This window comes from Crocuta crocuta, unplaced genomic scaffold (assembly GCF_008692635.1).
Source record: "Crocuta crocuta isolate KB4526 unplaced genomic scaffold, BGI_CrCroc_1.0 scaffold290, whole genome shotgun sequence".
NCBI classification, from domain to species: domain Eukaryota; kingdom Metazoa; phylum Chordata; class Mammalia; order Carnivora; family Hyaenidae; genus Crocuta; species Crocuta crocuta.
Window position 1 is genome coordinate 3,312,256 of NW_027527429.1, and position 14,982 is coordinate 3,327,237.

General features: G+C 51.9%; 1 protein-coding gene across 5 annotated transcripts in view; it reads left to right on the forward strand.

The window, feature by feature from the left end:
* COL6A3 (collagen type VI alpha 3 chain) overlaps nucleotides 1-14,982 on the forward strand; it is a 79,031-nt gene that overhangs the window by 46,627 nt on the left and 17,422 nt on the right. For all 5 annotated transcript variants that reach the window (XM_077757555.1, XM_077757565.1, XM_077757573.1 and 2 more), the window contains 16 exons: nucleotides 18-83; nucleotides 409-462; nucleotides 2,976-3,011; nucleotides 3,610-3,672; nucleotides 4,922-4,984; nucleotides 6,285-6,347; nucleotides 7,354-7,416; nucleotides 9,134-9,184; nucleotides 9,384-9,419; nucleotides 9,845-9,907; nucleotides 10,754-10,816; nucleotides 12,038-12,070; nucleotides 12,156-12,192; nucleotides 12,295-12,306; nucleotides 12,403-12,896; nucleotides 14,377-14,473. In XM_077757555.1, the coding sequence (XP_077613681.1) occupies nucleotides 18-83; nucleotides 409-462; nucleotides 2,976-3,011; nucleotides 3,610-3,672; nucleotides 4,922-4,984; nucleotides 6,285-6,347; nucleotides 7,354-7,416; nucleotides 9,134-9,184; nucleotides 9,384-9,419; nucleotides 9,845-9,907; nucleotides 10,754-10,816; nucleotides 12,038-12,070; nucleotides 12,156-12,192; nucleotides 12,295-12,306; nucleotides 12,403-12,896; nucleotides 14,377-14,473 (1,294 nt within the window). The remainder of the gene's footprint in view (nucleotides 1-17; nucleotides 84-408; nucleotides 463-2,975; nucleotides 3,012-3,609; nucleotides 3,673-4,921; nucleotides 4,985-6,284; nucleotides 6,348-7,353; nucleotides 7,417-9,133; nucleotides 9,185-9,383; nucleotides 9,420-9,844; nucleotides 9,908-10,753; nucleotides 10,817-12,037; nucleotides 12,071-12,155; nucleotides 12,193-12,294; nucleotides 12,307-12,402; nucleotides 12,897-14,376; nucleotides 14,474-14,982) is intronic.

A 14,982-nucleotide genomic window follows, 5' to 3' on the forward strand; every position in this document is an offset into this window, starting at 1 on the left:
ACCCGTGTTGTCTACAGGGTAACTCAGGACAGGACAGTCAGCAGAGAGGACCCAAAGGAGAAACCGGGGACATCGGCCCCATGGTACTGTGCTCTGCATCCCCGGGCCCCCTTTGCCGAGGGCTCACCCCCAGCCACAGCGGCCACGGAAGTGGTCCTCACGGCTGTGGGCACACGAGGTCGGGAGCGGACTGTGTGCCCGAGAAGGCAGTCTCCAGCTGCTACCCGGAGGCGCTTCTTTGCTGCAGGATTTGTGCCCCTGAGATACTCATGGATTGTGCTTCTCCAGCCAGAGGCTGGTGCAGACAGCATGACCCACATCCGAGGGTCCCCCACCCCTTCCCCTGGTCTCGGGCACAATATGCCAGAGTTGGACGGGAGTCTTACGCTGATTTTTCCTCCACGCCAGGGTCTCCCCGGGAGAGACGGGGTGTCTGGAAGGCCTGGAGACGCCGGGAAGGATGTGAGTGCCTCTTAGGGCTCGGGGGGCCTTGTGGGGGGGCTAGCAAGTGCCCCCTAAACCACCCACCCAATCTGGGGCAGCGCTACTCAGCCACTTTAAGGGGGTTTCGGAGGCTGTCCTCACCCATCTCGCTGCTTCGACGATCGTTTCGTTCTTAAGTTTGCTCTGTGCTCCATCGTCTCCTGCGCCCGGTTCTGCCTCCTTCTGGTCCAAAAAAGACCGCATCCAACAGAAGGTTTTAAAAGGAATGTCTTTGCCACTTTCGAACACTTGGCTAGGTTTTATCCCGCTAAATATTTTTAAAGTCCAAACAGAGGCGCGAACACGGGGGGAGTGAGGGAGCAAGGGGCAGGAAGGCTGACGGGTTGTGTACTTGTGGGTTAGTCATTGTTTGTTTGTGTGGCTGTAATTCAAGCAACGAAACCAGATTCTGTTTCCTACCGAATTGCATCTTGCGGTTGGTTGCCTTTTCTTTCTTTTTAAATTTAATTTAATTTACTCAAAAAAAAGTTTTTACATTTATTTATTTTTGAGAGACAGAGACAGATTACAAGTGGGGGAGGGGCAGAGAGAGAGGGAGACACAGAATCCAAAGCAGGTTCCAGGCTCCGAGCTGTCAGCACAGAGCCCGACGCGGGGCTCAAACTCACGAACCATGAGATCATGACCTGAGCTGAAGTCGGACGCTTAACTGACTGAGCCACCCAGGGGCCCTAGTTTCTTGCTTTTTCAAGACATTTTGCAAATGCCTGCTGCACGAGAGCCCCTTGTGTGCCTAATCTCTGGAGCCCCTCGAAGAGCTGCTAAAACCGAAGCTCTGCACACGATCCTTGGGAAACTCTTGGGAACTCCCAGGCCCCGGGGGACACAGGGCGCAGCTCCGGAAGCGGCAGAGGGTCCTTGCACGGGGGAGGAGTGGCCTGGAAGTTTGCAAATGGTCAGAGGCAGTGAGGGTGGCTCTGCTCACAAGCTGACAGCACAGCGGCGGCAGCTGGGTCCGTGCAGCCACGAATGGTACCTCCGGCCTTTCCCTGTCGCCAGCCATGCCGTGAGGGCTCCATCAGTGGCTGGACCCTCGGGGCTGCGCCCTGAGATGAGGACTTTTGGAAGGAATGCCTCTCACCCGTGATTCAGTGGTAGGCTAAGGGGCGTAATTTTTAAAATCGTGCCTTTAGAATTCAGAAGAAAACAAAATTTGAAAATGCCGTCTTAGAAATTCTGAGCTTCCTATTTGAATCCTGCTGGTGGGCTGTGTACTGACCAAGCAGTGAGGAGATACTCAGTGGTTACAGTGTGCCGTCTGCTGAGTGTGTGAGCGGAGCCAAAACTTCTTTTCGTGACATGACTTAAAATAGAGTCCTGCATACAATTTGTTTCAAGACTTCGGTTTACACTTGATGGAGTCAAGGGCTCTTGTAGGGTGAGGCCTGGCCGGGGCCGCCCTTCCTTCCCTTAGGACTTCGCTGTGCCCGGCTCATGCCAAGGCGACACGTGTCTTCCCCGCTGGGCTACCTCATGCCTCACACACCACATGGAGACTTCTGCAGGCTGCCTCTGGCCTCAGCGCTGCCTCATTGAGCACTGGTAGCCTAGATGTCCCCTTTGGGGGAGGCCAGCCAGATTGTCACTCTGAAGGAGTGGCCTGGCCGGTCTCCTTCTCCTCCGCCTGTCCATGTGTCATCGGTAGAATGAAGCCAAGGTCTTCCATTAAAGAAGCTTCCACCACAGCGAATAATGTTAAAGCAGTCACCCCAGAAAGTCTCCACTGGGCATGGAGAATGTCTCTTTGGTTGATGCCGCAAATGGGCCAAGCCCCGTAATAGAGCTGGCGCCTTACAGTGTCCAGAAACCAACCCTTAAGCTCACAAAGATACAGCCGGCGCCTTCCTGCATCCCGTCCCAAACCTTTCCAATGGAGACGAAGCGATCACAGAGTCGGAATGAAAGCGTTGCTTACGCAGTGGGCCCGCGGTTATTTGAATGAAGGGTCACCTCTGGTACATGGAGGAAGATGTTGCCAAGTCATGAGCCCGGACTAAGTACAGCTGGGCTTTGAGGTTCACGCATGTGCACTCCTGATCCTTTACTTAGCTGAGTGGGTGTTCTATTTGGCCAGGAGCGTTTGGAGAGCTTGGGACTCCTTTCCATTATAATTGACCTATTTCATTACTTCTCCCTGCAGTTAAGAAAATGGTTGAAAAACAGACAGGTTGACATTACTGTTTTTACATCCTTTTTTTTTTTTTTTTTTTTGAATTGGCTGGGATTGTGCAGCCAGAGGAGTCATTATTTTGCTTGGCAGGTTTGCAGTAACTCTGAAAACTTGCCTTTGGGTGGTTAGCAGGGCAGCGTGGAAGCAAACCTGGTGGGGAGGAGGGCAGGAGGAAGCGTGTCTTCCGTGTGCGCGTGCTCAGGGCCAGCCACGGTGTCCGGCTCGCGGAGGCTCACGACGCAGAAAGCCCCGGGCTCCATCCCCCAGGCGCCCTCTCAGTGTGTGTGTGACTTCCCCACAGGGTGGCTTTGGCCGAAGGGGACCAGCGGGAGCTAAGGTAAGCGTCTAATTTGGCACCTGTCTCCTTCCATCACCCGTGACTCACCGTGCGCTCTCAAAGGGCAAGAATGCAATCAGCCCGGGAGCCAAAAGCTTTGTCCCTCTGCCGTCAAGGCGTGGGGCTCAACCAGCAGCCAGCACCTTCTCTACCAACTCCGTGAATGTAGCCTCTTCTAAGCGGCTTGTGAAACCGCTCGGCCATGGGGACGAGGGACAGAAATGGAGGAGAGAGATGGAGGAGATGGGGTCCGGGGGGTCCCGCATCCTGACGCGCCCCCCCATCTGGTCGTGGGCCAGTCTCAGCATCTTACTGTGCCCATCTGCTCACCTGTGCAAGGCAGGTTTGGATTAACAAATCCTGATTTCAGAACCATCCTGAGCAGAGGTGAGGCGGGAGTGGGGGGCCATCATAGGCGTGCAGAGTGACACCGGCTATACGTGTTGAATATCTCATCCTGGGGCTGCTGCATTGGTGGCCTCCACCCCACTGTGGGGCCGCTCCCCTCCCCCCATGCCCAGAGGCGACTGTGGACTAGAGAGCTGGCACTGGCCTCAACCACCCTGACCCACCCCCTTCATCTTCTTTTGTTTCCAAGGGCAACAAGGGCAGCCCGGGCCAGCCGGGCTCTGTGGGAGAGCAGGGCACCCGCGGTGCACAGGTCAGTACCCCCATGCGGCTGCGTGCCTTGTGCTGTTTTCCCAGGTGCTCTAGTATGTGCTTTTTAAATTGTTTTATTTATTTATTTTTAAATGTTTATTTGTTTTGAGAGAGACAGACAGTGCAAGCAGGGGAGGGGTGGAGAGAGAGAGAGAGAGAGGGAGAGAGACAGAATCCCAGGCAGACTCCACAGAGCCTGTCGGCACCGAGCCTGACGCAGGGCTTGAACTCCCGAACCGTGAGATCGTGACCTGAGCTGAAATCAAGAGGCAGGTGTTCAACCGACTGAGCCTCCCAGGAGCCCCCACCTTCGTTTGAAATTTAAATGAGGCGACAGTCGATTTTATAAAATCGAACTCAGAATTAACCACTGAGCAATTCAGGGGCATATAGTACGTTCACGGTGTGGTACAACCATTGGATCTACATAGGCTGAAAACATGTTCATATCCCCATAGGAGCCCCCGAGCCATTAGGCTGTCATTCCCATGTCCTCTCCCCCAGTTCCTGGAAACCACTAATTTCCTTTCTGCCTCTATGGATTGTCTATTCTGGACACTTCATAGAAATGGAATCATTTAATGTTTGTCCTTTTGTGTCTGCATTCCTTTCCCACGTATCATGTGCTTGAGGCTCACCCAGGCTGCAGCAGGTATCAGGGCTTCGTTCTTTCTTCTGTGGCTGCAGAATGTTCCGCTGTGCGGACAGACCAGAGTTTGTGTCCCCCGTCATCAGCTGGGGGACACATGGCTCTTCCCACCTTTTGGAACTTACGAATAGTGCTGCTGTGGGCACGTGTGCAAGGTTTTGTTTGAACTCTTCTTCCTTTTGTTTTTTATAAAGTTTATTTATTTCTTTTGAGAGAGAGAGAGAGAGAAACAGTGCAAGTGGGGGAGGGGCAGAGAGCGAAGGAAGGGAGAGAATCCCAAGCAGGCTCTGCATTGAGAGCGCAGAGCCTGATGTGGGGCTCGAAGTCACGACTCCTGAGATCATGACCTGAGTTAAAATCAAGAGTCGGACGCTTAGCCGACGGAGCCACCCAGGCTTCTTGTATTTCTTTCAACTAACGTCCGCATTTGTGTCCTGGGCTGGAGCCGCCCTTCACGGCTGAGACGGAAGCGTGGTCTCAAGGGGTCGTTTTGGCCGGCAGAAGCGAGGCTCTGGGCTCTGTGCAAAGTGCGTGTGTCACCCTGATGTTCCTCATGGGACGGCCCCGACGCAGCACTCACACTGGCTTCTTGCTCCTTCAGGGTCCCCCTGGTCCCACGGGTCCTCCAGGCCTGATTGGTGAACAAGGCATTTCTGGGCCGCGGGTAAGTGTGCTTGATCCTACCCCATCTTTAGCTGAGCAGAGAGCACAGGGCCCACACAGACTGAGGTCCTGCGGAGGGTGTTACTGTAGACGGGCTTCTCCCTTCGCCTCCGCGCTGCCAACAAGACCCCGGGTCAGCCTCAGTCCTCAAGGCGACTGGCCAGTTTGCCTGGGGAAGTAAGGGACCCTTTTTCTTGGTTCTCCAGGGGCTTCTGAATCCCGGGGCTGCTCCTTCCAAACACTGGCCAGCTGGGTGGTGAGCTTAGGGAGGCCATCCTGCATCTCCAAAGCCCGAGGCTGGAGCTTTGTAAACTCTTAACTAGATCTGCCCAGATTCTTGGCTTATGACAGATTGTTTCATATGTGGCCCGCAGAGGTTGCCTTGTGGTTCGGTATTTGGTGTAAGGCATTCCTTACCCTCCAATTCAACATAGATGCTGCTCCTCAAACTTGAACGACCACGGGCATGAACATGCATCTCAGCTCTTGGTGACAATGAGAAGCAATGAGTTAGAGCCGGGTGGGGACTGGTCCCCAGCACTGCACACTCTGGCATCCGTCCCGTCTGATATGCCATTCAGGGAGCCAGCCTGTCATGTGTTACGGAAAACAGTAGTGACCAAAAACTGGCAAAGAGCTGGCCTTTTGCTACAGAAATGGACAAAAAGGTGTTGCCACCAAGCTGGAACTCCATGAGGGCCCTTGTTGGCTTAGACAGTCCTTCCCCGGTTCACTATCTGAAAAATACCTATTTTCAAAGCTTTTGTGGGTTTTATTCAGCTTTATTTAAGCTCTGACTAGTCAAGAGTTTAAGGTGGAGTGGAGGTGAGGTGAAACTCTCCTAATAGTCACCAATGAGAAAGAGCTCCTACCAACTGTCTTTTGCATGTTCATTTGGCTCATTTCTGGGCTCCGGAGGCTACACCCCACTTTAAGAGCTATGTTTCTTCATTATTTATTTACTTCTTCAGGGGAGATGTGTACAGGATTCCGCACCTGTGTAATCAGGTGTCGCTGTGGAGGCGGGAAAAGGGAGAGGAAACAAAGCCTCACAAAATCCGGGTTCTTCTCTAGTCAGGGACTCGGGATATGAACTGCAGCACCTGTTGGTTTGCGGACACTGGTGCCGAGCGGTCACACGGATGTGTTGGATTTACACAAGCCATGTCTGTGTGCATTTGGGGCATTTGGGTCTGCAGCACCTCTCGGGACCCTGGGTGCTGCGGAGTGGGGGGCGGGGGGCGGGGCCTTGGGCTGGCGGGGGGCTATTTCATTGACACGCGCCTCTCCTTCCTCTCCAGGGAAGTGGAGGGACTGTGGGTGCTCCTGGAGAACGTGGCAGAGTCGGTCCCCTGGGAAGAAAGGTTTGTCTTGGCAGAAGTAGAGCTCATTTCCTGAGGTGGCCTCCCCCACATCTGTCCGTGTGCTCACCTGCTCAGCCTGCACTCAGCACCCCCCCCCCCCCCCCCCCCGCACCGCCNTCCCTGCCCTGTCCCACCAGAAGGGCACACATGGGCAGGACTCAGCAGGTTGGCCGTCTTGTGGCCAGAACCAGCCAGCAGCTAGGGGGTTCCCTGATCTGTTCGTGCCTCTGTGTGTGACGGGCGGCGTCCAGCGTCCTTGGAGCCATCAGCAGATCGGAGGCACTCAGCACAGCCCCAGTACTGCATCGAACACACATTCTTTAAACATTGGCACCGCACACACAGTGCTCTGCTGGCCATATTTAGCTAATCCTAGAGGCCTGGATCCCCGACTGTTTTGGATAACAGCAGCTTGTCATATGAAGACTGTCTGAGAGCCGACTTTCCATAAGCCTTAAGAAAAAACACAGTTTATCAGAACCGGCCTGAAAGGGCAGCCTTTTCTCAGTACAGGAAATGCGTTCATGTGAATCCACAGCTGTCTCTCCGTCTCTTGGTGATGTTGGGGGGTTTCCCCGCTCAAGTCAACACCCACCCATGTTCTTGGCTGCTTCTGCCCTGTTTCTGTTTCTCCTTTCCCCGTCAGCATGTCCCCAGGCCGTGCAAATGCAGAGAACAAGCACAGAGCTTCCTGGCTTCTTTTCCGGGAGTCCACACACCCGAACACGGCAATTTAGAAAAATCGGTTTTACCAAAATCTGAAAGGTGAAGTTAGCAGCTTTCAGCCACCTTGCCGCCGGCAAGGTGAACAGAAATTGCCTGGAATCATGTTTTATTTATTTATTTTTATAGTTTATTGTCAAGTTGGTTTACATATAACACCCAGTACTCTCCCCAACAAGTGCCCTCCTCCATGCCCATCACGCCCCTTCCTCTCTCCCCCCCACCCAACGTTTTAAATTGGTCTTGGCCCCACAATGGTCTCAGCCTTGTTTCTCGTGTGTAGGGCGAGCCTGGAGAGCCGGGACCAAAGGGAGGCGTCGGGAGCCGGGGACCCCGAGGGGAGACGGTAAGATCAGGACGTGCCGAGGCTGACCCTTCGCTGAAGGGCCGAGGCGGGGAGTTGGGGCCTTTCTCTGGGCTAGGCTTTCTCGTTGCCAACTGGGTTGGTTCCGAATAGAGGTCACTGATAGTTGCTTCTTGTATCCTTGGGGGTATGATTGAACGCAGTGAAACTGGCTGCTTATAAACAGCAAGTTAATTTCAAAAGAAGTTTCATTACATCGGGGACGAGTGGGGAAAGACATTTCTTATGTTTTTCCTGGTAAGTGAATGTGGGGACTCACTGAAGCTTGAACCACCCTCATTATCATCCTTCAAATGGCTTGTGACCATGACTAGATGGAGCTTTTCTGCAGAGAAATAAATATCCTTCGGTTAAAATGGAATCGGATCTGATCAGGTTTCAATCCAGACTGAAACTGTTTCCTTTGGATGAGACACCCTAGGAATAGAAGTTATCACCTTGATAACTCAGTTTTAAAAATATTATCTAAAGACAATCTAAGTGCTCACTAACGATACTTTTGTAAGATACACTTGTGTACAGGGAAGAGAAATCTGCAGGACGTTTTAAGAATGTTTTGAGAACGCGGTTGATCCGATTTATAATCCCAAACTTTAAAATATTTGTGTGTGTGTGTGTGTAACCTCTCTACAGAAAACTAAAGTTTAAAGGATCCGTTTCTGTCACTTTTAGTTTCAAAAGCAGAGGGGGAAAAAGTCAGACTTTATAATCTATTCAGACCATTGAAGGAAATCTCTTCTTGATTGTGTATCTGTAACTTCTGGGGCAATGGCTCTTTAGCTGTTGATGTTTGCTTAAAACTTTAAATTAACTAAATAGCATGCTCTGTGTATGTTTTAGAGATACTAATGTATATATTTCACACACATTCTTCTGATTCTTTTGAAATAGTCAATGGAGTGCAGTTCTGGAAGTCTCCAGAGAGAGTGTGATTGGACAGACTGGAGAGAATAGGCAGGGGGTGTTTGGAAAGAAGGCAGCCAGTGGCATGACCTAGAAGGAGGGGGGAAGCCACAGGGGAGAGGGGAGAAGGTCTGAGCACAGGAGGCTCAGGAGGGCGTGAGAGACTGAGTCCCGAGTTCTTGCTTTGTAGTAGAGTCAAAGACTCACGGATGTACGTCGGCAAGGCGACCTTCCAGAAGTCCTTTCTACTATGAGTCTCAGGTTCACTGGTTTTTTTTTTTTTTTAAGCTTTTTTTTTTTTAAATATTTATTTCTAGGAGAGAGAGAGACAGCATGAGCAGGAGAGGGTCAGAGAGAGAGGGAGTCACAGACTGAAACAGGCTCCAGGCTCTGAGCTGGCAGTCAGCACAGAGCCGAGCAGGGCTCAAACCCACGAACCGCGAGATCATGACCTAAGTGAAAGTCGGATGCTCAACCGACTAAGTCACCCAGGCGCCCTACTGGGTTTTTGATTCCACACCCGAGCGCTGTCTTTCCCAGCGGCTGTTGATGTTCTTTTCATTGGTGGCACACCAGCACCATTTTGCAAAGGAGTCCCGTTCAGCTCACTCGGTTACAGACGCCATCTTGTTTACACTTGGAGGATGGGGTGGGAGCGAGAATAGTCCCTTGATCTGGGAACACTTCAGGGACCCAAGGACCCTGTGCTCCGGGCTCTAGACAGAGCGGTTGTGGGGTGTCGGTTGTGGGGTGCCCGGCATGGCGGCCTGCAGTAACGCTCCCTTTCCACCCCCAGGGCGATGACGGCAGAGATGGGATTGGCGGTGAAGGACGCAAAGGCAAAAAAGTGCGTTATCTGCTGAGGATGCTTGAACTTCTGACATCTTGTATCTTGAGCGGATTATTTCTCAAAATTGGATTGTAATACCATGAATTATTTTTGTCTTGGTGACTCCGTGGGTGGATTTTTTTCTGCTCAAGAATAATTTCTTTTGGATGCCTTTGGATTAGGACCCACAACTGAGCTCTTTGTTTATCTCTTACAGGGAGAAAGAGGATTCCCTGGGTACCCAGGTCCAAAGGTAAATAAATACTCCCCTGGTGGTGAAACGTCGCGGTTTTGGGGGGCTGCGTCTGGCATGTTCAAGGGCTGAAAATCAGAATATTGTGCTAGTGTTGAGTCAGCCGCTTACTAAGGCCCCGCCCTGTCACCTGTTACGCGGAGGTGACAGTGGACAGTGTGTACTTGTCTCGGGACTTGTGAGGGCCGACTCAAATGACACGGCGACCACACACTTTGTAAACTGCTGTGATCTGTGTGCTGTTGTCATTGTGGGTTCAGTAAGCTGCATCTGCAGAGGACACGGACGCACTTGGGACCCAGAGGAATGTAAATCAGAGTTAGCTGTTTGGCCGCCCTGGGAAGGGTGGTCCAGATGCCCCGGGGACCCTCCGCGACACCCTCCATTGCAGAGCTCAGTGTGCCTCTTCCTGGCTTTCTTCGCAGGGCACCCCTGGGGAGCCTGGGACGGGTGGAGCACCGGGACCCAAAGGCATCAGAGGCCGCAGGGTGAGTGCGCCTGCTCCTGGCTGCAGGTGGGGGAGGGGAACGCGGGTGGTGAAAACTCTCCTTCTTCACCTGCCTCCGGGCCAGCGGGACATGGGGCAGAAGAAAAGGAATCCTGAGCCCCAGACCAGTGTCCTCAGAACGCCCTGTGGTTGACTGCGCTGTGCCCTTCAGCCCAGCTGCCCTCACGGGGAGGCCCCGAGACGCCCTCCCGCTAACACCTCTCAAGGACCACGAGACTCCGCGCTCCCGCCTCCAGGCCATTAGAGTCCTCTTCCTGAAGCTGCTTTTGGCTCCAAATTACTGTCTTCAGTGGATGTTTACTCATCCTCTTAAGATTGCGCTGAGTCCTGAATTAGCAAATTGCAGTCTCGATGTGGGAAACAGTTATTTGTAGCTTAAAATATAGTGAAAATCATCATCATCTGATCCTGCTAATTTGCTCAGTGAGGATAAACTACCTCATTTACTTTTCCAGGTGGTTTTAACACATTGGGCTGGTCATCTGCACTGAGCAGGGCNAGGGGCAGAGAGAGGGAGACACAGAATCTGAAGCAGGCTCCAGGCTCTGAGCTGTCCGCATAGAGCCTGACGCCAGGCTCAAACTCATGAACCACGAGATCATGATGTGAGCCAAAGTCAGACACTTAACCAACTGAGCCACCCAGGTGCCCCTCCATCGATAGTCTTAATGGTTCTTGGGCAAGCACCTCACAGCGGAACATTTGTCCCAGTGACAGGGACGAGGAGGGTTGGATTAGATCACCTTCACCATCCCTTCCAACTGAAGGAGTTGTGAGTTTTCCATCTTCTCTCAGAGCTGAGCACTGTTTGTTCTGCCCTTTCTAGGGAAATTCAGGACCTCCAGGGGCAATTGGGCAGAAGGGAGACCCTGGCTACCCAGGACCATCTGTAAGTACCCACCCAATTCCAGCCCAGCCATGGGTTGGATGCTTTACATGTGCCCCTTTGTAAACTTCCTACGGCCTCCTTCCCTCACAGAAAAGGCATGTTGTGTTTTGGTTGTCGTTGCCTTTTTTTTTTTCTTTTAAATAAACCACTTTTCTTTGATGCCACAATGGAGAAAAGAGCTTTTGAATTTTAGAGTAATGAGAAACGTTCCAAAGAAGTTTCTTGTGGAACCTTGTGGTTTAGGGTATATTGTAATTTGCCTTGATAATTTCCTGGTGTAGGTTTGAGGTTTGTGTACAGATCAAAANNNTCTTGGTTGCGTCTTGTTGAAGTAGTGTAAGTGTAATTTATGTCAGATGTTGGTTTGTGGACTATTTCCTGTGGTCTCTAAAATCCCCAAGAGAGCTTCTGATTTGTGGTTTAAAACCCACGAGTGCTGGGCCACCTGGGGCCAGGAGGGCGACCTTTCACAGCTTTTCCATTGTATCTATTCATTGCGAACATCTTTGTCTTCTTAATTGAATTTCTCCCTATATCATCTCCCTGCGTTAAATTTCATGAGGTTCAAAGGATGATGCATGATCACTGCTACAAGGAAAAGTTGAGGGATTAGACGGGTCAAACTTGGGTAAAGGCTAAGTCAGCTGATTGCTGCCTTTACGAAAGTGAAGCATTTCATGAGAGAAAGTTAAGGGAGTCAGTTGTCTTGTAGAAAGACACCTGACTGGCCCAGGCGACAACTGTGTGGCCATCATGGTGGCCGCATATTGGGATGAGACCCTGAGGGCAGCTGAAGGCTGGTCCTTGGACCTCCTCTGGGGTGGCATCCAGCCAGTGTTCTTTAGATCTGGAGCTGAGGCTTAGCTAAGTGACCTGTCACTGTCCCTTCTGTGAACAGGAGGCACTAAGATCGCAAGTGGAAAGAAAGCTCTTCTCTTGGAAGTCATGCTTAGACGCAAGCCCAGATGTATGATTCCTTCGATTGTCACAACCTTCCAGCTCTCCAGGGCGGGGAACGTTTTATTTTGCAGGGGAAACACTTTTGTCCTCAGAGTTTCCTCTCTCTTTTGTTCCTTGAGCAGTAAAGTCACATTTATAGGGAGAGCCTGAAAATGGTCAAGGGCAGCCGAGACCCACCTTTGCTTCCCCACCCACGTTTCCATCGCGTTGCTGGGCCTGTGCGTCCGCGGCTCTTCTCACCCTCTCCTTCTTGTTCCACAGGGTCCCAAAGGCAACAGAGGTGACTCCATGGATGTAAGTTGCATGTGTGCATCACCAGTCATTGAGTTGTAAGCCTCTTATCCACCCCCCCTCACACTTCTTTCCTTTCCTTTTAAAGCAATGTGCCCTTGTCCAGAGCATCAAAGACAAATGTCGTGAGTACATGATCTTCTGCTGTCAGTGATGCATGTCTGCTCTGACGTTTGAAATTTTCATGCAGTACCCGTGTTTCACTACTTTCTCTGTTTCTTTTGTAGCTTGCTGCTACGGTAAGTTGATTTCAGCCGTTTGACTTTCTCCTGCAGAAAGAAGACCCCTTTCCCGGTAAGTAAAGTTGGTTCTTGAAAACCCACCACTTCCCACAGGGCCCCTGGAATGCCCCGTCTTCCCGACGGAACTGGCCTTTGCCTTAGACACCTCGGAGGGGGTCACCCAAGACACGTTCAGCCGGATGAGGGACGTGCTCCTGAGGATCGTGGGCGACCTGACCATTGCTGAGAGCAACTGCCCGCGGGGGGCACGCGTGGCCGTGGTCACCTACAACAACGAGGTGACCACGGAGATTCGGTTCGCCGACTCCAAGAAGAAGTCGGTCCTCCTGGACAAGATCAAGAACCTTCAGGTGGCTCTGACGTCCAAGCAGCAGAGTCTGGAAACGGCCATGTCCTTCGTGGCCAGAAACACGTTTAAGCGCGTGAGGAACGGATTCCTGATGAGGAAAGTGGCCGTTTTCTTCAGCAATAAGCCCACCAGGGCGTCCCCGCAGCTCAGGGAGGCTGTGCTAAAGCTTTCGGATGCGGGGATCACACCCTTGTTCCTCACCAGCCAGGAGGACCGGCAGCTCATCAACGCGTTGCAGGTCTGTGCCCCGCGGGCATTGGTGACACCCCCCTCCGCCCCCTTGGGCTCTGAGAATGTTCTCGGGCACCTGGCGCCGCCTTGATGGATTCCTGCCCCATAGTTTCCAAAAGCTCCGGGATGAGGCTGTTGTGATTGGCAGTCACTCTAGTGCTGTTTCCAGGACAGCCGAATGGCTCTGGCTCTAGAATGACATCCAGATGCCTGTGACTTATTCGCACTGGGTCCTTCCTCACATGCTGGAGGCGAATCTCCCCTGAGGCCTGCGGTGTCCTCGTGAGGTCCCCCAGACATCAGCGCATCCCTGTTCAAACTTTCCTCAGCCACGATGGCAACCAAGGGTCAGCCTTTGCTGTGAAGCCGCAAAGCGCTCCCTTGTCATTTGCTTCAATAGCTTGTTGAATTGCTATAATAATATATATAATATTTGGCTAATTAATCACTTAATGTTTACTCCATGCCGATGCCAGTGGCATTGCTCAGGACGAGTGGGCGATGGGCATAATGGAAAAGAGCCCTTGGGGCAGCCTGCCCCCTTCCTAGTTTCAGGTCGTCGAAGTAACATGGTCACGTCACTCAACCTCTCTGTGTCCTAGATTTCTCGCCTGTGAAGGGCAAAGTGGGGGAGGGGTGGTCTCTACCATCTTCCCTCCAAGACTGGGTATTCTGTGCTTTTACCCCTGCCCACGTCAGCGAAAGACAGTCTGGTCATTGGTACCGTCTCTCAGGGCTTATTCCGCCAAACCACGGGCCAGTGTGAGCAAAAGCGCGAGGCCTGGGAATCCAGCTTGGCCTTCCAGCTCTCTGCCCTCGTAAGGGGCTCATTTATGTACATTTTCCCTCGTGTGGGCTGAGCGGCCCAGAACCACATGTGTGTCTCAACAGCAGTGTTCCAGCAAGTTCGCAAAGTCAATTATTCAGTCATTAGTTACATTTAATTTTTCACTAAATGATTACTTAGTGATGGATTCTAAGGCACCGTGATGAGTAGGGCTTTTTGAGTCTTTTAGAAGGGACTTCACTACTTGCTTTATGGTTAAATCCCTTTCTCGGAGAGTTTGGGGCTAACATTTGGCAGTTGCTCTTATTGTTGCTGAGAATAACTGGGCTATTTAAGGGCCCACGACCCCCTAGAGGCTGTGCCAGCCACTTCACGTGCACCATCTAATTGGACATGGGGAGTTTACCAGCACCTCGTTTGCAGCTCAGGAGACTACCTCAGAGAGGTTAAATAATTTTCCTTCGGGCCCCGCAGAAAGTGCAGGGGAGGGATTTGAAGGTCAGCTCAGCTCCGCAGAAGAAAACCAGTATTTTCCTATTAAGCTCAGCACCTCCTCCCAAACCCGCCAACACAACCCCCCAGAAGAGAGTGATCTGCTGAGAAGCTTATTTTACTGATGTGACTCTATTCCGCTGCTGTATTTTCAAATAGTTACTTATCATAGTCACTCTTACCAAGCGTTTCCTTTCGTTTAAACCAGATCAATAACACGGCGGTGGGACACGCGCTTGTCCTGCCCCCTAGGAGAGACCTCACCGACTTCTTGAAGAACGTCCTGACGTGTCACGTTTGCCTGGGTAAGGTGCTCCTCCAACAGGACGATCTGTGACAAAATGTACCATGCTCTCCACCGGGTGACGTTTGAACGAGTATTCGCCATCCCTATAAAGGGCTTGGGTTAAAAGAAGATCCGTAATGCCTCACGTTTACCAGTGTAATTCCCACTTAAGTAGTTTCCACATTTAAAGTGGAAGCCCCCAAACAGAGCTTCTCTTTGATAAAGAGGAAATAAAGGAGAAAGTAGGCTCTGTTTACATTTTGACCTTGGAGTCCAGATTTCGATGATTTGGCTTTGTGACTTTTTAGACACACTTCTTCAAAGAGTGGCAAAGAAGTAGTTTTCTTCCCTTCCCTCCCCTCCCCTTCTCTCCCCTCCCCTCCCCTCTACCCCTCTATTTCCCTTCCTCCCCCTTCCCTCCCCCCTCCCCCTTCCCTCTTCCCTTCCCATTCTTTTTTCTTCCTTCCCTTCCCCCACCTCCCCGTCCTTCTTTCCCTTCTCCTTTCCCCTTCCTGTCCTTCCCCCTCC